This window comes from Microcaecilia unicolor, chromosome 9 (assembly GCF_901765095.1).
Source record: "Microcaecilia unicolor chromosome 9, aMicUni1.1, whole genome shotgun sequence".
NCBI classification, from domain to species: Eukaryota; Metazoa; Chordata; class Amphibia; order Gymnophiona; family Siphonopidae; genus Microcaecilia; species Microcaecilia unicolor.
The window spans coordinates 217865943-217887292 of record NC_044039.1 but is presented as its reverse complement, the minus strand read 5'-3'; the positions used below and the strand labels follow the sequence as shown (position 1 = coordinate 217887292).

At 44.9% G+C, this 21350-nt stretch overlaps 1 protein-coding gene across 1 annotated transcript in view; it reads left to right on the top strand.

The window, feature by feature from the left end:
• The window catches only part of TSHR (thyroid stimulating hormone receptor), a 224508-nt gene extending 222629 nt beyond the window's left edge, over nucleotides 1-1879 (top strand). Inside the window, exon 11 of the mRNA XM_030215109.1 lies at nucleotides 136-1879. Within this exon, the coding sequence (XP_030070969.1) occupies nucleotides 136-1561 (1426 nt within the window). The 3' untranslated portion in view covers nucleotides 1562-1879. The remainder of the gene's footprint in view (nucleotides 1-135) is intronic.
• Nucleotides 1880-21350: the final 19471 nt, after the last annotated feature.

The following is a 21350-nucleotide window of genomic DNA, read 5'->3' as shown; positions in this document are numbered from 1 at the left end:
AGGATCAGGAAGAGAAATCCAGCATCTCGCCTGAGAACAAACTCTACAGAGCCAGGAAGGGGTTATAATGGCAACGTTAAGCTGCACTCGTGCTGCAGGCTGATGTATTAATCTGCTGCTTTCCTTTATTCTCAGGTTTCTGGAGTCAATGATGTGCAACCAGACCATCATTCACAGCTTACGCCAGAAGAGGTCAGTAAATCTCTTCAGTGGTCCTTTCTACCAGGACTACGCGGAGGAAGACGTGGACCGGACAGAAGTCATGTATGAGGAAAACGCCAAGCTCCATGATTTTCATAGCAACTCTCATTACTTTGTGTTTTACGAGGATCGGGGCGATGGAGATGTGGGCTTTGGGCAGGAGCTCAAGAATCCCCAAGAAGAGAGCTTCCAGGCATTTGACGTCAACTATGACTATACTGTGTGTGGAGGCAGTGACGATGTAGTGTGTACCCCTGAGTCTGATGAGTTCAATCCATGTGAGGATATCATGGGCTACAACTTTCTAAGGATCATGGTATGGTTTGTGAACCTTCTGGCCATTCTAGGGAACATCTTTGTACTGTTTATCCTCATCACCAGCCACTATAAGCTGACTGTGCCACGATTCTTGATGTGTAACCTTGCCTTTGCTGATTTCTGCATGGGAATCTACCTGCTCTTGATTGCTTCTGTGGATCTATACACACGTTCAGAATATTATAATTATGCCATAGACTGGCAGACTGGGCCTGGCTGCAACACTGCTGGATTTTTCACAGTCTTTGCCAGTGAGCTTTCAGTTTACACCTTGACAGTCATCACCCTGGAGCGCTGGTATGCTATCATGTTCGCGATGCGCCTGGACAGGAAACTCCGGCTCAGACACGCCATTGTCATCATGCTGGGTGGGTGGATTTTCTGCTTTTTCCTGGCACTGCTGCCCCTTGTGGGAGTCAGCAGCTTTGTGAAGGTCAGCATCTGTCTGCCCATGGACACCGAGTCTGTCGTAGCCCAAGCCTATATCATCTTTGTCCTCATGCTCAACATAGTGGCCTTCATCATTATCTGTGCCTGTTACATCAAAATTTACATCACTGTCCGCAACCCCCAGTACAAGTCAGGAGACAAAGATACCAAAATTGCAAAGAGAATGGCGGTCTTAATCTTCACAGACTTCATCTGCATGGCACCCATCTCTTTTTATGCTTTGTCGGCCATTATGAACAAGCCCTTAATAACAGTCTCCAACTCCAAGATCTTGCTGGTTCTCTTCTACCCGCTCAACTCTTGTGCAAACCCCTTCCTCTATGCCATTTTTACCAAGGCTTTCCGAAGAGATGTCTTCATCTTGCTGAGCAAATTTGGCATCTGTGAGCACAAGGCCCAAATCTATAGGGGTCAGACAGTGTCCGCCAAAAACAGCAGTGGTTCCTTTGGGCAAAGGGGCAGTGGGGGCACCATGCAGACTCTCGTAAACATTCATGATTATTTAGGCAACGGGCAGCAAGGGAATGGCCATCCAGCAGAGACTGCCCAGGATACGATCATAATGGATGGTTATAAACTGACCATACTGTAGTGCTTGTGAAGAACGAGATCGAATTAACAAGATGTTTAAGTAGTGACCACACCAGGAAGCCTTTGTAAGGCTGGATTTCAGGGGGCACTAGAAATGAGAGGATTTGACAGAGGATGGTTGACCTTTGGTATTCTCCTTGAGTGAAAAAGCTTGGGCACACATGTAGTCGTGTACACAGCCTGATTTGCATAAAAGCAGCCACACAATGTAGTCACCGTGCTCTCAGTTTGCTGTTTCAGAGGTGGCTTGTTTTCTTCTTTGATCTTATTAATAGGTATAACTTTGGTTTGTCATCCTAAACTGATTTACTTTTCATGTTCTTAATGCCTCTTTTTTTTTTTTTAATAAAAGTGTGTACCTTCAAAATGGCTACTTACGCTATTCAAAAATCTTTACCACAGTAGTTTGTGCTGTATTCAGGCTTTATGGATATCAGTGTGATGCCTGCATGGGACATTGATGATGATCTGCTCTTCAGCTGTTTGTGCTGTATTCATGCTTTTCCTGTATCGGTGTGATGGCTGAGAGGATCAGCAGGGAAGCCCCTCCCCTACTTCCCATTTATTCAGGTTTGTAATGATGGATGCAGCTAAACAGGATGGATTCTGGAAAGTTAAAACCAGTGCGTTTTTTCTAGCAAAAAAGGTGCCGGTACTCAAATGCTAAGGCCACCCTTCAGGGGTGGGGTGATCACTGAGGGACCCACCCCACAATAGCCAGGCCCCCACACACACAATAGCCAGCCCCCCCCCCCACACACACACAATAACCAGGCCCCCTGCAACCAGTCACAGAATCTATGACAAGGCAGAGCCTGAGCTCTTTCATTAAAATTTAGGGACCATGGGTCAATTTTAGCAAACAATGGAAAAGGTTCCGGTACTCAGTACACCCCTCAAAAAAAGCCCTGGTTAAAACATAATAACTTATCAGAAATATGAATCAAAGTGAAAAAGAAAGGTCTCAGTTGAGGTGTGTTATTTACAGTTTTCACCAAAGGCATTTTACAACTGATTAGTCTGATTGACCGCACTCCTATCAGTATATCTGTTAACCAGTTTATCAGCTTATTGTCTCTTTTACCAAAATTCTGAAGGGTTTACAAAGCTGAGGTAGAAAGTGGCCTTAGCACGCCTTTACACGGGTCTTTCCTACATACTAAGGCCATTTCTACTGCAGCCAGAAAATGGCCACTTTCCGTTTTTTCAATTAATGGCTATACGCTAATGTTGGTGCTCAACAGGACTCTTCCAATGATACCAGGGAGACAAAAAACTGTCATATACACTGGAGGAGTAGCCTAGTAGTTAGTGTAGTGGACTTTGATCCTGGGGAACTGAGTTTGATTCCCACTGCAGCTCCTTGTGACTCTGCGTGAGTCACTTAACCCTCCATAAGTACCTGGATATATGTAAACCGCTTTGAATGTAGTTGCAAAAACCTCAGAAAGGCGGTATATCAAGTCCCATTTCCCTTTCCCTATTTGAGATTCTAGATGGAATGTTGCTACTATTTGAGATTCTACATGGAATGTTGCTACTATTGGAGATCCTACATGGAATGTTGCTAGTATTGGAGATTCTAGATGGAATGTTGCTACTATTGGAGATTCTACATGGAATGTTGCTATTCCACTAGCAACATTCCATGTAGAAGCCTGCCCTTGTGGATCAGCAACGTGGCTGCGCAGGCTTCTGTTTCTGTGTGTCTGATGTCCTGCACGTATGTGCAGGATGTCAGACTCACAGAAACAGAAGCCTGCGCAGCCGCATTGGTGACCTGCAAGGGCAGGCTTCTACATGGAATGTTGCTAGTGCAGGAGTAGCCTAGTGGTTAGTGCAGTGGACTTTGATCCTGGGGAACTGGGCTCAATTCCCACTGCAGCTCCTTGTGACTCTGGGCAAGTCACTTAACCCTCCATTGCCCCTGGTACAAAATAAGTACCTGAATATATGTAAACTGCATTGAATGTAGTTTCAAAAACCTCAGAAAGGCGGTATATCAAGTCCCATTTCCCTTATTCCATTAATTAAATGGTGTTAAAAATGATGACTCAAAATGATGAATTGACACGGCACCGTGTTTCAGCTAAAGTGGCTGCCTTAGGATTCTGTATATATAATAGAGCCCAAATGTAGGAAGCGATGTTTTGTAAGAATACTAAAAGTGGACAAAGTCTTTATAAAGACTATCAGTCGCAAAAACACCAAAGCGGTATTCTGCTCGAGCTCTAAAAATAATATCGATCCTAAAACGCCAAAGTAGGGTACTGTTTTGACAACACTTTCAGTCATCATTTTAACAGCATTTAATTTATGGACTAAAAGTGTATATGACATCTTTCGTCTCCCTGGCATCATTGGAAGAGTCCTGTTGATCATCCTACTTTTCCTCTTGACCTGTTTCCCTCGTAGTGGATCCTGTTCCTCCCTCTCGGTGGTTGACCTCTATATACTAATGTTGCCATCAGCTCTTAACCACCACCTACTTCCTAGGCAGCAAAGGCTCACACGCTAATACTGTGTTAATCAGTTAGTGTGTGTCAATGCCGACTTACTAACTGATTAGCGCAGAAATGCCCACACACCACCCCATTTTATGTCTGTGGAGAAAAGTGTTTTGTGCTGAGACCCTGTGTGACATCTCTTAACGTGATGGTTGTTGACCAAGCAGGTATCAGGGTGTGAGACTACAAAGCTTATAATACCACATCAGCGACTCTGCCACAGAGTGGAGCTCAGTCCCCCTAAGGTGCTGATCAGAAGCTGGACTGCAGTAAGTTTAAAACAAATAAGAGAAAATTTTTCTTTACTCAGCGCGTAATTCGACTCTGGAATTCATTGCCGGAGAATGTGGTTAAGGCAGTTAGCTTAGCAGAGTTTAAGAAAGGTTTGGATGGCTTCCTGAAGGAAAAGGCCATAGAATGTTATTAAATGGACATAGGGAAAATCCACTATTCCTGGGACAAGCAGTACAAAAGCTTTGCTCCGTGGATCTTGTCGGGTGATTGTGACCTGGATTGGCCACTGTCAGAGACAGCGTGCTGGGCTAGATGGACCTTTAGTCTGTCCCAGTGTGGCGATGCTTGTCTTAACCCAGTCCTGCTTGAAAGCACAAACCTTTCTCTTCACCTACCATCTTACACATCTCCAAATGAAAATAAAATGTAGCACTGGAATAGTGCTGTGCACCTCCGCTAAGAGATTTAAAGAGGCACCTAATAGCATGTTTACATTTCTGTATCATTTCCTTTGAGAAATTTCCAATGAAGTTGTGTTCTGTTAAAATGTTAAATTGAATCCATAACATTAGAATAAAAGTATGGACTTTGTGTGAAGAAGTTGTAAATGGAAAATGATATGAGGTTTTTTTTTTCAATTTAAAGGAAGTTTATTTCAGTTAAGTCACAAAATAACAATGAAATAGTTCACCAAATAATTAACCAATAAATCAAAGTCTCTTCCAAGAACACGCTGGAAGGAAACTTCACATTAAGACTTGTTTGCGCCTTTCGTGCTGCGCTCCAGAGCCATTACCCAGCCAGCACTACTCACGCAAAGCAATCCTCTCAACTGGTATCTTAGAAACTCTGACAGCTGGATTAAGCCTATTAAGACAATAACAAGAGAAAAAGAGCCAAGGAAGCTTCCTTTGGGGGAAAACACAGGTTTATTTATTTATCCAAAGATTAGGATAAACAATAAGAAATAGTTATAGGTATAGTACAGAGAGAGAAGAACATATACAGAAATGAAATTACAATGGAAAGTGGTCAGGGCAGTCTCTCAGTTTCTTTTCCCTTTCAATACAAAAGGAGCACAAGAAGGAGGAGGGTTTCTCTCACCCCCTTAATTAGCATCTTACAGTCAGTCAGGATCTCCTGTCAATAAAGAAATACATAGCATCTGTTTACATTTCCTTTGAAGATGCAGTTTGGTCTGTTGTCCAAATGTTTTGGATCATTATATCTCTTCTATTCATCTTTACAGCTTTTCTCACACAAGAATATATTTCTCAGAACCTTTGATTCATTGTCTCATCTTTATTCTAATTCTAAGAGGAGGCAAGAGTTAACTACTTTCTTATAGAGGCGATAGATTTCTCTCCTGTCAGCCCAGACCCTGTGTTTATGTCATAACATAGATCAAAGAGATGCGTAATAGAACTATTGCTGTTGGCTCCAGAGATCTGTCTGTCAGGGAGATATAGTGTTTGATCTTATTGTTCTAGGAGGGAAAGAAGTCTTCTGCAAGGTGTTGTGTGTTATGTCCTCTTATAGTTACAACAAAAAGAGTCTTTGAAGTGGCCTTACCTCAAAGGACATGGGAAAGAACTCTGTCTCCTGAATTCCCTGAGGCCTGACCATATTCAATGGCAGAAATCGTGGGCAATCAGGTTCAATTACGTGACTTGGCAAGAGGGGGGGGGTAGAGAGTAAATTGCTATTCCAGCAAGCTTTTCTCATGATTCAGGGGAGAGATCTTCACCCCTCCCTATCTAAAATATGAGAAATTAATTCTGTACATTAAATAATTGGAGGCCTTCCGCCTCCTCCAACAGACTTCAAATGTCTTGTTACTAAATAATAAATGACACCGAACCAGCTTCAATAAGAGAACACTCGCTTTCTTAAGTTCCACAATTTTATTACAATTAACAAGGAACCTCCAGTACATGGAATTAAGGTAATGAAAAGAGTCTAGGTTAATGCAGGGCAGATTGGTCTTTCTGAAGATTGTATGTAGGTAACAAGATGTATGAGACTTAATCAGTTAAAAAATTTTTATTTAAGGTAAACTTAGATAAAATATGTCCCATGCATTAGGACATTGAAGGAAGACTGCCAACAAGGTTAAATCGTGAATTTAAAGAAGCATCTTTTAAATACTGGAAGGCAGATCCAAATGAGAATGGGAAACAATATACGCACAAGCAACATAGATGTAAAAGATTAATAAGACAAGTCAAAAGGGACAATTTGAGAAGACTTCCATAGATGTAAATAAAATACCAACTTTTCAAGAACATCGAGAAAATAAAAATCCAAAGAAACCCTCGCACAAACATGAAGCTTTCATTTTTGTATTTTGTTAAGCTGATAGTAGTGTATCTTACCTGCATTTGTCAAAACGAATTGATTTTGACAGGGGACACGACTACTTCTGGATTCTCAGCCAATCAGACAGGAGAGCACGCCCAAGCCCCGTCCATACCCTGCCCCCTTTGATGACATTGCCTCCCACACCTGCCCATGCCCTGTCCCCTTGATGATGTCACCAGATATGATTCTGTAACCCTGCCTACACCATACTCCTTTTGCGTAACCCCACCCTGACCCCAAAAAGGGTGTCTTGTGGAACTAAAGGTTCAGGGAAAGTGGATCTGCTGAGAAAGCTGCACATTTCCTATCCGTTTTAACCAAACTGTCCCACTCAAGTTCCCAAACACTGGCGACCTTAAACCCTTTCTCTTGCACATTGTTTTGTAGTTGAGAAACCTGAAGGTGGTCCCCGTCAATGGGTTCTGTTTTTTAAAAAATATAGCAGGCGGTACAGCCATTTTCTCGATTGTCGTTAAAGGTGAGCACGCTGCCTTTGAATGTAACGGGTGCTTTTACCATGGTTGTTCCTCCTGCTATGATTCTAAAAAACAGAACCCGTTAACGGGGACCACCTTCGGGTTTCTCAGTTACAAAAACACGGAGCAAGACAGATTACCTAAAAGTGAAAGGGTTTAAGATCATCAGTATGAAGGGACAGTTTGGATAAAAACAGATAGAAAATGTGTGGCCTTTTTGAGTAGAGCCACTTTCCCCAAACCTTTAGTTCCACGAGACACCCTTTTTGGAGGCAGAACGAACGCCATGCATCTGTACTATCAGGTTAAACAGGGTGAGAAAATAAGGTATTATGATTTACTGACAAAAGGGTACGGGCTGGTAAAACCTAAAGAATATCCTATTGTCACCCTAAAATCATCTATGACAATTTCGGCCCTCCCTCTGATTATTTTGGGCTTGTGAAAGTCAAGGTGTTTCTCTTGCGTGGACTCTTTTTCCCCATTAAGCTCCATGGTAAATTCGTTTTTTCTATTGTGTCACACACATATGCCGTAATGAGTCAGCAGGAAAAATGCGCCCACGATGATGGTAAGAGAGCCCTGGTGGGGATGTGGTGTACAGTAGGATTGGAAATGGCTATCTCTAAAGGTTACAAGGTAGGAGAAATCTACGAGGTCTGGCATTTTGAACAGACATCTACACAACTCTTTGCAGAATACATAAACATGCATTCTGCGTCAAAAGCAGGTAACATAGCCTCTTCTACAACTGCATATGCCCGGAAAGAGCTGTACAGGATTCTTGACGCTTTACAAGAACGCTGTCTTTATCACGATACAGACTGTGATTTTTGTAAGTAAGGAGGGTGAGTGGGATCCTTCTTTGGGTGATTAGGTGAATTAACGAGTGAGATCCCTAAGGGTGAGCATATCACAGAGTTTGTCTCAGACGGTCCTAAAACATACGGGTATGGGTTATCCAGTGGAAAGACACATCTGAAAGTAAAAGAGAAAACAGTGAGAAAATAAATTTTTTGCAGTCTAATTATAGATTACGATACAAGGGTGCCACTGAAAGAACAAAGTAAAATATTCCTTCAGCAAAAAGGGATAGTCAGAAACAAGGCCCAGTAGATCATTGGATCACATATACTTAAAAAATTCAAAGAGTCAAAGGTCTTGAATCAAAATTTTAACACGTTGCTTTATGGCTACTAATTATGTCCATACTCTTTGCAGAAGTTTTACTTAGCTTTTTAAATATTGTATGCTTCCTATAAGAATAGTGTTAGGGGCAAAAGCAATCCCTGTATAAAAAGCATTTTGTTCTGCCATTAATTTTCATCACTATTTATTTTACTGGTGCTGTACTCAATGTTTTTTTAAAACTTGTCTGTTTCCTAGGTGAACACTGCTAAAAGAAAATAAAAGCATTTGAAAAAATGGAAAGAAGTTTGCTTATCAGTAACTTTTTCCACAGCTCTGAAAAGCAGGGAGGAACAGCCTGTAGAGTTCACACTCGTTCTGGGGGCGTTTGGTCTTAAAAAAGCAAAAACAGCTCTGTTACAGCGAGATGTGGGGCCGCACTGGTCCCACTCACGGCTGACAGGTTCTGCCCAGGAACAGGAAATTCTGTCAGACGGAGGCAGGGTCGCCATCTTTTTTTCTGTTTTCGCTGCCACTGCTGGGTGGTAGTAGGGAGAGCGGTGGGCATCCAGGCAGAGCCTCTGGGCCCTTGGACACTGCCCAGTTGCCTGAATGGTCAGTCCACACCTGAAAATGCAGGTGAGATACACTACCGGTGATTGCAACTGGGCTGTGTGGTCAGTCTTTATGAGCAGTGCTACACTTGTTGAAACACTTTCTTACTGAGGAGGACTCTAAGAAAATACTGTTTCACGGACATGGTGGTGGATGCATGGAATGGCCTCCCAGTGGAGATCATGGAGACAAAGACTGTGTCAAAATTCAAAAAAGCGTGGAGCAAGCACGTGGGATCCCTTGGGAAAAGGAGGAGTTAGTGGTTACTGAGGATGGGCAGACTGGATGGGTCATTTGGCCCTACCGACCCAACTTAAATGCCTGAACCCTGCAACACAACGAAACCAAAGCTCGTAAAGGCCATATAATAACTCTTCCTCTCTACGATTCCCTAATGTGTCTATACACACGAACCTTATTCTACCACAACATTACTGTATTTGTTCATACTGGAATTGGCGAACGCCTTTACGGTACTATGTAAGCCACATTGAGCCTGCAAATAGGTGGGAAACTGTGGGATGCAAATGTAACAAATAAAATAAATAAATTGTCTGCAGTCATGTTTCTATGTTTCTAAATGCGCCAACTTGGAACCACTACACCTCTTCATTTTTCTTTCCTTTGAGTTCTACAAATCCTATATAATAATTCTCATCTCCAACGTTCTATCTTGCTGCCTGTGTCCGATACTTCTTGGTCTGCTTGGCTCCGAAGCCCTGGCTGACGTCGCTTGACCCATTATGACGTGAACCCAAGGGGAAAAAAAACCCTCACAGCGTGCAGGACGTCAGACGCACGCACACAAACAGATTGAAACTTGATCAGATCATTCGTCCACGCCGCGCGGCCGAGAAGAGGACTTCGGCTGGCGGGGGTTGGGGTGCCCCGCTAGCACAGGTATGCGACAGTGGTGGGGGAGGTTGGCGGCGGGAAGGGGGGCCCGAAAGGGTCACAGGAGGGGGGTCTGGAACTCGGGGTGGGGGAGGAAGGGGGCCTGGAACTCAGAGGAGGGAGGGAGGGAGGGAAGGAGAGGGGTTTGGAACGGTGGAGGGGGAGGGAGGGGGGTTTGGAACTCGGGGGAGGGGGGAAGAGGGGATGAGAGGGGAGAAGGGGGGAATGCACCACCTGTACAAAAACTATTAAAAAAACCAAAGCAGGGGATGACCCTGGAACTCGGAGGGAGGGAGGCAGGGGTGACGACGACCCTGGAACACAGAGGAAGGGGGGGGGGGCAATGTAACTGGGAGGGAGGGGGGGGGCCTCTGGCACATACTCTCACTCTCACACACACACTCTCTCTCTCTCACAGACACACTTGTACCCAGTCTCAATCTCTCTCTCTCTCTCTCACACACACACTCGCACATTCACTCTCTCACACACACTCTCTCAAACATACACACTCCGAGGAAAACCTTGCTAGTTCCCGTTTCCTTTGTGTCAGAAATGGGCCTTTTTTTACTAGTAATTGTATAAAATGCAGTTTTGCAAGACTGTTTTTGAACATCTCCTTTGTGCGTAGATAAGGAACGCACCAGTGTATTCAAATTTAACAGCAGCTGTCCTCATTAGAATAAGATGAGAAGTGGGACACCAAAGGTAGAACTGGCGTTAGGAAGGTGGCAAACAGGGCAACTGCCCTGGGGCCCCTTTCCCAGTTTCTGCCCTAGGCCCCTGAATGTCTAACGTCATTCCTGACCAAAGGAGTCTGGTTATAATCACTAACCCCCAGATTCTATGCGCTCCCGATATGCACGCACAACTTGATTGGCTAAAGAGCTATTAACTATCAATAATTGAATCCTAACAACCAATTACTGATGTTAATTGGCATCTGGCTGCGTCCTCTGTAACACTGGGCACCTAAATTCCATAGCGTAAAACCCAGAAGGAGGAGTGGCCACGAAGGGGCATGGGCGTCCTAAAAAGCTGCACACAGTGATACAACAGATGTGTTGGTCACAGAAACCAGCACTAAGCACCAGTGTAGAAAGAGTTCGCAGCCTTTAGAGAATAGTACTTAGCAGTGGCGTAGCTACGTGGGGCCACAGGAGCCTGGGCGCTCGTAGATTTGGCCCTGGACCCCCCTGCTGATGACCCTCTTGACCCCCCTCCCGCCGCTAGCCCTCCCCCGCTGCCACCATCGTCACTGTCGCCATGGGCTACCTTTGCTGGCGGGGGACCCCAATCCCCGCCAGCTGAGGTCCTCTTCTTCCCTCGAAGGCTTCGTTCTGTTTCTGACGTGCAGGATGTCAGAAACAGAACGAAGCCTTCGCGGGAAGAAGAGGACCTCGGCTGGCGGGGATTAGGGTCCCCCACCAGCAAAGTTAGCCCACGGGTTGGCAGCAGGTTGGCGGTAGGAGGGGGGGTTGAGAGGGTCATCGGTGGGAGGGGGGTCGAGAGGGTCGTCAAAGTTGTTGGTGGTGGCGGCGGCGGGGGGGGGGGAGCAGCGGCACTGGGGGGGCTAAAATGTGCCCCCTCACCTCGGGCTCTGGACCCTCCTCCCGCCGAAGTCTGGCTACGCCCCTGCCTGACACACGGGAACAATGGCCCCTGCCGCTGCCTCAGGGCCCTTTTTACCGCAGCTTGGTAAAAGGAACCCTTAATCCCAGGTCTGGCTCCAGTCAGACCTCAAACAAGGCTTACAAGTCTTAGTCCAATAGCAAAAGTGGCTTACTTCAGCCAAGTTCTGGTAGCTTACACATCAACTAGGGACTCCTTACACTCTCCTCCTGGGACCTCTGTATCAGGGCCCCCTTGTTCTGACCTGCAGGAGGGCTTTTACCGCTTGCTCACTGTCAAGCCCCCCCCTCCTCCTGGCCAGACAGCCCAACATCTCTATGTTCACTTGACTCTGCAGTTCAGTGTCTGACCTGGCAGGTTTAGCGCCACCTGGCGTGAAGTGGCTGAACTGCAACCTCAGTGAGGGAATGTTTCCAAGGGTTGCCTGCCCCTATGTCACTCACTCCATCAACGCATGGATTCACACCATTCAATGAGTTCTTAAAAAAAAATGAGGTCACGCCTTGAGAGTACAGGTGATGTACCGTAAGCATCCAAAGGGGTGGAGTTTGGATAGACTCACAAGTTATCCATGTACTTCATATAAAATATACATGTACCTTTGCCTTTCCTTGAGCAGATGTACATAAGTAATGCCATACTGGGAAAAGACCAAGGGTCCATCGAGCCCAGCATCCTGGCCATGACAGCGGCCAATCCAGGCCAAGGGCACCTGGCAAGCTTCTCAAACGTACAAACATTCTATACATGTTATTCCTGGAATTGTGGATTTTTCCCAAGTCCATTTAGTAGCGGTTTATGGACTTGTCCTTTTTAAACTCTGCTAAGCTAACCGCCTTCACCACTTTCTCCGGCAACGAATTCTAGAGTTTAGTTATACGTTGGGTGAAGAAAATTTTTCTCCGATTTGTTTTAAATTTACTACACTGTAGTTTCATCGCATGCCTGGGGGTGACCTCCTAGTATTTTTGGAAAGCGTGAACGGATGCTTCACATCCACCTGTTCCACACCTGTAATGTTTGCATCTCCAATCTAGGCGTGTTTTCTGCTAATATTTTATTTAAATAGGTGCCTAACTGCCCAATTTCCATAGACACCCTGTTATAAAATGACCCCCACTGAGACTAGCAAATGGAGCTGGGCTGTGTGTTTTTGACCGTGTCATGAGCTTGGCTTCCCTCCTTCAGGTCTGCAGCTAATGTGTCACAGCACTTTGTTTTGCTTGCTAGAGTGATTGTTATGAGTTAGTCAGGCATTGCTGTATTATTAAAAAGTATTTCTGCGCATTCCAGAATGTATGACGACTGCAATTCAAAGAACAGCACGTAGAGGATTGATTTTTATACAGAAAGAAAAACAGCCAAGAAAAACAAGAAACCAACAACTGGGCTGTCTGCTGACCCGCTCCCGTGAAGCTTAAACCTATTAAACTGGCAGGAACACGGTAGCTGTGCTTCACCCACTGGTCCACTGAGCAGAAACATCAAGAGAGAGCTCAGATCAATGCCAGAATTACAAGTGTCATCATCCTTATTCTGGAAGAGCAGCACCTGAAGTGGCTTCAGCCTTCCAAAGTCCTTCCTTTGCTGCCATCCACTGAGCTGCTAAGAGATAGGCGTAATAATGCAGCTCCCAACAGCCTAGTCAATAGCGTCATGTAAGGATGAATTGGACACTCCCATCCCGTTTAACTGTTTCCATCCACCCTGCTCTAGCAAAGGCCCAGCTGTCTGCCTGCACAATGTCATTTCATATCTAAGTCAAGTTGGGGTTTTATTATTTTTCTTTTTTTTGTGCCTTCTTTCTCTGGTTCTTACCCAAGTTTCCAAATGTATTCACCAGAGCTGGTGGTGGGAGGCGGGTTTGGTGGTTGGGAGGCGGGACTAGTGCTGGGCAGACTTATACGGTCTGTGCCGGGGCTGGTGGTTGGGTGGTGAGGATAGTGCTGGGCAGACTTATACGGTCTGTGCCAGAGCCGGTGGTGGGAGGCAGGGATAGTACTGGGCAGACTTATACAGTCTGTGCCAGAGCTGGTGGTGGGAGGCGGGGTTGGTGGTTCGGAGGCAGGGATAGTGCTGGGCAGACTTATACGGTCTGTGCCAGAGCCGGTGGTGGGAGGCAGGAATAGTGCTGGGCAGACTTATACGGTTTGTGCCAGAGCCGGTGGTGGGAGGCGGGGCTGGTGGTTGGGAGGCGGGGATAGTGCTGGGCAGACTTATATGGTCTGTGCCAGAGCCGGTGGTGGGAGGCGGGACTGGTAGTTAGGAGGCGAGGATAGTGCTGGGCAGACTTATACGGTCTGTGCCAGAGCTGGTGGTGGGAGGCGGGTTTGGTGGTTGGGAGGCGGAGATAGTGCTGGGCAGACTTATCCAGTCTGTGCCAGAGCTGGTGGTGGGAGGCGGGTTTGGTGGTTGGGAGGCGGGGATAGTGCTGGGCAGACTTATCCAGTCTGTGCCAGAACTGGTGGTGGGAGGTGGGGTTGGTGGTTGGGAGGCGAAGATAGTGCTGGGCAGACTTGTACAGTCTGTGCCAGAGCTGGTGGTGGGAGGTGGGGATAGTGCTGGGCAGACTTATGCAGTTTGTGCCAGAGCTGGTGGTGGGAGGTGGGGTTGGTGGTTGGGAGGCGGGGATAGTGCCGGGCAGACTTATACGGTCTGTGCCCTGAAGAGGACAGGTACAAATAAAAAGTAGCACATATGAATTTATGTTGTTGGGCAGACTGGATGGACCGTGCAGGTCTTTTTCTGCCGTCATCTACTATGTTACTATGTTACCATTTGATATACTGCCAATCAGTAAACACCATCTTAGCAGCAGAAGTGAAAAGAAATGTACAATTTAAAAGAACACAGTAAAAATAAAAATTAGACCTAAAGTTAACAACGTTTATGTCCACAAATACACAAAAACTCAAGAACAGGAACACGGGAAGGAATACCGGAGGAAACTGAAAGAAGCCAAGGGAGAGATACGTCTGGCGAAAGCGCAAGCGGAAGAACAAATGGCTAGAAATGTAAGGAGGGGTGACAAAAATTTCTTCAGGTATATTAGTGAAAGGAGAATGACTAAAAAGGGAATTGTGAGACTAAAAGATACTGCGAACCGCTATGTAGATAGTGATGAAGGAAAAGCAAATTTGCTAAATAGATACTTTTGTTCTGTTTTCACAGAAGAAAATCCTGGAGCAGGACCGCGATGGACTGGAAAAAGTACAAATGGTAGTGGAGTGGATACAGCATCATTTACAGAAGAGAGTGTGTATGAACAACTTGTAATGCTAAAGGTGGACAAAGCCATGGGACCGGACGGGATCCACCCCAGGATATTAAGGGAGCTCAGAGAGGTCCTGGCGGGTCCTCTTAAAGATTTGTTTAATAAATCCTTGGAGACGGGAGATGTTCCAAGGGATTGGAGAATGGCGGAGGTGGTCCCTCTTCACAAAAGTGGTGATAGGGAAGTAGCTGGAAACTACAGGCCGGTAAGCCTCACTTCGGTTATTGGAAAAGTAATGGAAGCGATGCTGAAGGAAAGGATAGTGAATTTCCTGGAAGCCAATAAGTTGCAAGATCCGAGACAACATGGTTTTACCAAAGGGAAATCGTGCCAAACGAATCTCATTGAGTTTTTTGATTGGGTGACAGGAGAATTGAATCAGGGACGAGCTATGGACGTAATCTACTTAGATTTCAGCAAAGCTTTTGACACGGTTCCCCACAGGAGGCTTTTAAATAAACTGGATGGGCTGAAGATAGGACCTAAAGTGGTGAACTGGATTAGGAACTGGTTGACGGACAGACGCCAGAGGGTGGTGGTGAATGGAGTTAGCTCGGAGGAGGGAAAGGTGAGTAGTGGAGTGCCTCAAGGATCGGCGCTGGGGCCGATTCTGTTCAATATATTTGTGAGTGACCTTGCCGAAGGGTTAGAAGGTAAAGTTTGCCTATTTGCGAATGATACTAAGATCTATAACAGAGTGGACACCCCGGAGGGAGTGGAAAACATGAAAAAGGATTTGAAGAAGCTAGAACAATGGTCTAAGGTCTGGCAATTAAAATTCAATGCGAAGAAATGCAAAGTGATGCACTTAGGGAATAGAAATCCACGGGAGACGTATGTGTTAGGTGGCGAGAGTCTGATAGGTTCAGACGGGGAGAGGGACCTTGGGGTGATAGTATCTGAGGATTTGAAGGTGACGAAACAGTGTGACAAGGCGGTGGCTGTATCTAGAAGGTTGTTGGGCTGTATAGAGAGAGGTGTGACCAGCAGAAGAAAGGGGGTGTTGATACCTCTGTATAAGTCGTTGGTGAGGCCCCATCTAGAGTATTGTGTTCAGTTTTGGAGGCCGTATCTTGCTAAGGATGTAAAAAGAATCGAAGCGGTGCAAAGAAAAGCTACGAGAATGGTATGGGATTTGCGTAACAAGATGTATGAGGAGAGACTTGCTGACCTGAACATGTATACCCTGGAGGAAAGGAGAAACAGGGGTGATATGATACAGACGTTCAAATATTTGAAAGGTATTAATCCGCAAACTAACCTTTTCCGGAGATATGAAGGCGGTAGAACGAGAGGACATGAAATGAGATTGAAGGGGGGCAGACTCAAGAAAAATGTCAGGAAGTATTTCTTCACGGAGAGAGTGGTGGTTGCTTGGAATGCCGTCCCGCGGGAGGTGGTGGAGAGGAAAACGGTAACGGAATTCAAACATGCGTGGGATAAACATAAAGGAATCCTGTTCAGAAGGAAAGGATCCTCAGGAGCTTAACCGAGATTGTATAGTAGAGCCGGTAGTGGGAGGCGGGGCTGGAGGTTGGGAGGCGGGGATAGTGCGGGGCAGACTTATACGGTCTGTGCCAGAGCCAGTGGTGGGAGGCAAGACTGGAGGTTGGGAGGCAGGGATAGCGCTGGGCAGACTTATACGGTCTGTGCCAGAGCCGGTGGTGGGAGGCGGGGATAGTGCTGGGCAGACTTATACGGTCTATGCCAGAGCCGGTGGTTGGGAGGCGGGGCTAGTGCTGGGCAGACTTATACGGTCTGTGCCCTGAAGAGCACAGGTACAAATCAAAGTAGGGTATACACAAAAGTAGCACACATGAGTTGTCTTGTTGGGCAGACTGGATGGACCGTGCAGGTCTTTTTCTGCCGTCATCTACTATGTAATGGACACAACAAACTCCTCTGCATTATGATTCCCCAATATGTCTATTCCACACGAACCTTATCCTATCACAACATCACTTTGTATTTGTTCATACTGGAGTCGGCGAACGCCTCTCAAATACTATGTAAGCCACATTGAGCCTGCAAATAGGTGGGAAAAGGTGGGATACAAATGCAATAAATAAATAACTTAAGGATAACACTTGAGTTAAGATCAAAGAACGCCTACGTCCTGAAAACATACTTTTCAAGGCGCCAAAAGTGACGTCAGTGCTGACGTTGGTTTGGAAGGTACATTTTTATGAGGTTAAGACACTGAGGAATCAAAAGTGGAAGATATGCATCCTATCATAGTTAGCGATGACTCTAAAAGATCATTTATATGGGATCAAAAACCAAATTATGAAAGCGCCAAAATGACACCAGTACTGACATGGATTCGGAAGGTGTACATTTGAATAGTGATTGGTCAATAAAGTGAAGCCCTTCACCCCATTCTGAAAACCATGTACTATAGGTAGATAAATAAAAACACATGAGTGCAAGCACATACACAAGGTAATATTATATGGAAAAAATGTTGAATGATTTGCACACTGAGAAATGATTATTATGAATTGTGTTCTAAAGGTCTCAATGTAAAAGTGACTCAACGTCAATTAATGTCCATAAAGTAGTTGAATCTGAATTGCATATCTCAGTGTGAATAGTTATTGAATAAAAAGGTATCTAAATAAAAAAAATTTTTTTAAACTCTTGTCAGCTATTGTTGTCTCACAGAAACCACGTCTTGATTCTTGACTGACAATACTGGGTATTATCTGTTTTTCAAAAGATTGAATAGAAATTATTAATTGAATAATAAAGGGTCTGATTTCTGGAGCTCACAACTTTAGAGAGCTGTCATCCTAAAGGCCAAGGGTCTGATTTCATTTTTTGATCATGGAGGTCAACAGTCTCCTCTCTAAAAATAAACCAATCTCTTCTGCAAACAAGATGTTCTCTATGTTATCCCTGTCTGGATTTATTTTTCATGATTGTTCTTCAGATAAAATGTAGATCCTGAAGGCACCCGGTGGGAGAGTTTGTCGGGGGCGGTTTCCCACTGGTGGAGCTGCTCTACCACCTGCTCGACTTTCTCGCCAAAAATATTATCTCCCCGGCAAGAGACATCCGCAAGCCGCTGCTGGACACGATTCTCCAGGTCAGAGGCACGCAGCCATGAGAGTCTGTGCATCACTATACCTTGAGCAGCGGATCTGGATGCAACATCGAGTCATAAGCACCCCTGGACAGGAATTTACGACACGCCTTCAGCTGCCTGACCACCTCCTGAAAAGGCCTGGCCTGCTCCGCAGGGAGCTTATCAACCAAGTCCACCAGTTGCTTCACATTATTCCACAAGTGGATGCGCGTGTAGAGCTGGTACGACTGGATCTTGGACACGAACATAGAGGACTGATAGGCCTTCCTCCCAAAAGAGTCCAGAGTTCTACATTCTCGTCCTTGGGGCGCCGAGGCGAAGCCATTCAGGATCGCCACAATGAATATGCAGGAGACCGGTTTGCAGATAATTTATATGTGCATTCAGGATATCTACAATGAATATGCTTTAACAGTGTATGCAAATCTCTTTCATTCATATTCACTGTGGAGGTATTGAAAACGTGACTGACCCATTTGGTCGCTGCGGCCTGGTTGAAAACCCAGCCAGTCAGGTTTTCAGGATATCCACAATGAATATACACACCTCCTCTGCATGCAAAACTCTCATGAATATTCATTGTGGATAACTTGAAAACCTGCCTGGCTAGGAGTTCTCCCCCCCCCCCCACCTCCGAGGTTTGGGAACCACTGCTCTGTACCAGTGGTTTTTAACCCAGTCCTCGGGGCGCACCTGGTCAATTGGTTTTCAGGATACCTACAATGAATATGCATGAGTTATTTTCATGCCCTACCTCTAGTGTATGCAAATCTAACTCATGCATATTCATTGTGGGTATCCTGAAAACCTGTGTCATTGTCGGTGAACAAGGACTTAAAAGGTACGAGTGGGGTTTAGAGACCTCCAATCACCTAGGGGTGAGGGAGATATGCTGGGTGGGGCTCTTGTGCCCACCCACAATTGCCTGGCTACACCACTGGAGGGCATACCTACTGATTTCACTCAGTCTGCCTATAGGAGCTAGTCCTGCACATATTTAAGAAATAAAGGCCAAACATCAATCTGCATATTGGTCTTTATCTCTACATATTGAAATCGGCCTAAGGCAGCCACACGCTATTATTCAAATTTTTTGCGCCACCATCTTGTGTCTAACATATGTACGTGGACCATCTTTAATAAACTGGAATAAGCCACACTCCTGAGTGAATATGGAGTGGAGGAGTGGCCTAGTGGTTAGGGTGGTGGACTTTGGTCCTGGGGAACTGAGTTCCATTCCCACTTCAGGCACAGGCAGCTCCTTGTGACTCTGGGCAAGTCACTTAACCCTCCATTGCCCCATGTAAGCCGCATTGAGCCTGCCATGAGTGGGAAAGCACAGGGTACAAATGTTAAAAAAAAAAAAAAGATATGCAATTGCTCTTCTCTTTTCAGGATGAATTGTGAAGTTAACATGGGTACAAACAGCAGTATGTGTCCGACAGAATCATTATAGCTGGAAGAAAAGTGATAATGAAACAAGACTAACCTTTCCACCAGGTTCTAAGCATGCAATGTTGATCTGTCTTCTTAAAGGACCTAACTCTGCAAAGATGAGCATCTAATTTTCCGATTCCATTCACATCTGCTGGGACATGTGCACGTTCAGCCAAGATCACTTACAGCCAGAATACAGAAGCGATAGCACAGGAAATTATGTGCACTCAATGAGTTGGTATGCCCAGTTGATGGCAACAATCTTTTATTCATGCACTGAAAATGAATGTGACATACTTGGGACGGAGGCTCAGCTACTTTTGCTATTGATATATTTTAAATGTTTGCCGTGTTATGTTACCATCAGTAATTAAGTCCTCCAATACTACTGAGGACAAGTTTTTAACAGCCTGCACAGGTGCAGCTAATTTCCCCAAAGAAAACCACCTGTGTAACTTCTTGATGTAGAAATTTACCGCAGGAAATGGATTTGAAAATTACTTCATGTGACGTAGTTAATTTATAGGCCATTTGGGCCCAATATTCAAAACTATTTCACCATCCAGGAACCGTTCCTGGTCAAACAGCATTTTAGCTCCTAACCACAGATCTTCAATGAGTGATAACCAGTTATATGTCGCTGAACATCTGCAGTTAACGGCTAGGCACTAACAGGATAGATCATGTGTCAGTTGGCTATGTTTAGCAGGCCTATCTTTAACCGCTAAGCACTTAACCAGATAAGTTGCTGTGGTCAAAAAATTAAACCTCTATCATATCTCCCCTCAGCCGTCTCTTCTCCAAGCTGAAGAACCCTAACTGCTTTAGCCTTTCCTCATCATTTTCGTTGCCCTTCTTTGTACCTTTTCTACTTCCACTGTCTTTTTTGAGATGCGGTGACCAGAATTAAGACAGTATTCGAGATGCAGTCACATCATGCAGCAATACAAATGATAACATCCTTATTTTTGTTTTGCATTTCTCTCCTAACATTCTATTTGCTTTCTTAGCCACCACACACTAAGCAGAAGGTTTTAATGTATCATCAACAATGACACCTAGATCCTTCTCCTAGACAGTGATTCCTACTTTGGAACCTTGCATCATTTAGCTATAGTTTGTGTTCCTCTTTCTTATATGCATATTTTGCACTTGCTCACATTAAACGTCATTTGCCATTTGGACACCCAGTTTTGTAAGGTCCTCCTGTAATTTTTCACAATCCTCTTGTGATTGAATAACTTTGTGTCCTCAGCAAATTGAATTACCTCACTAGTTACTCCCATCTCTAGATAATAAATAAATGTGTTAAAAAGCAGCAGTTCCAGCACAGACCCCTGGGGAACCCCACTAACTACCCTTCTCCATTGAGAATACTGACCATTTAACCCTACTCTCTGTTTTCTATCCTTTAACCAGTTTTTAATCCACAATACAACACTACCTCCTATCCCATGACTCTCCAATTTCCTCTGGAGTCTTTTTTTTTTTGTTACATTTGTACCCTGCGCTTTCCCACTCATGGCAGGCTCAATGCGGCTTACATGGGGCAATGGAGGGTTAAGTGACTTGCCCAGAGTCACAAGGAGCTGCCTGAAGTGGGAATCGAACTCAGTTCCTCAGTTTCCCAGGACCAAAGTCCACCACCCTAACCACTAGGCCACTCTTCCACTGTCAAATGCCTTTTGAAAATCCAGATACACAATATCAACCAGCTCACCTTTATCCATATGTCAACTTTGTACGCATTTCTGGACATTTTTTTTATAGGTGCCTTGTTAAAGAATTTACTCACTACATCACATGAAACTATGCGTAAAGTGACTGTAATCTGTTTTTTTTTCTACACTGAAAATAAATTTAATTTTGAAAAAGACAATGAGAATTTTGGTTTGAGACACTATAGAATATACATCAGTCAAGCCTGTATCAATCTAGTCTGAGTAACCTTTAACAGCTCTGAACTGCATCTTCCTTACATCAAAACTGAATTGGCTTAAAAGAAAAATTTTGACTGAAATGAGCCAGGCTCAGATAACGTTAAGTCCTGTTAGTATCAAGGCCTTGCTCTTCTTCCCTCTCACATTCGTCAGCTCGGGCACCTAACAGTTCACCACTGATCTGGATCACCATGTCATCCACCC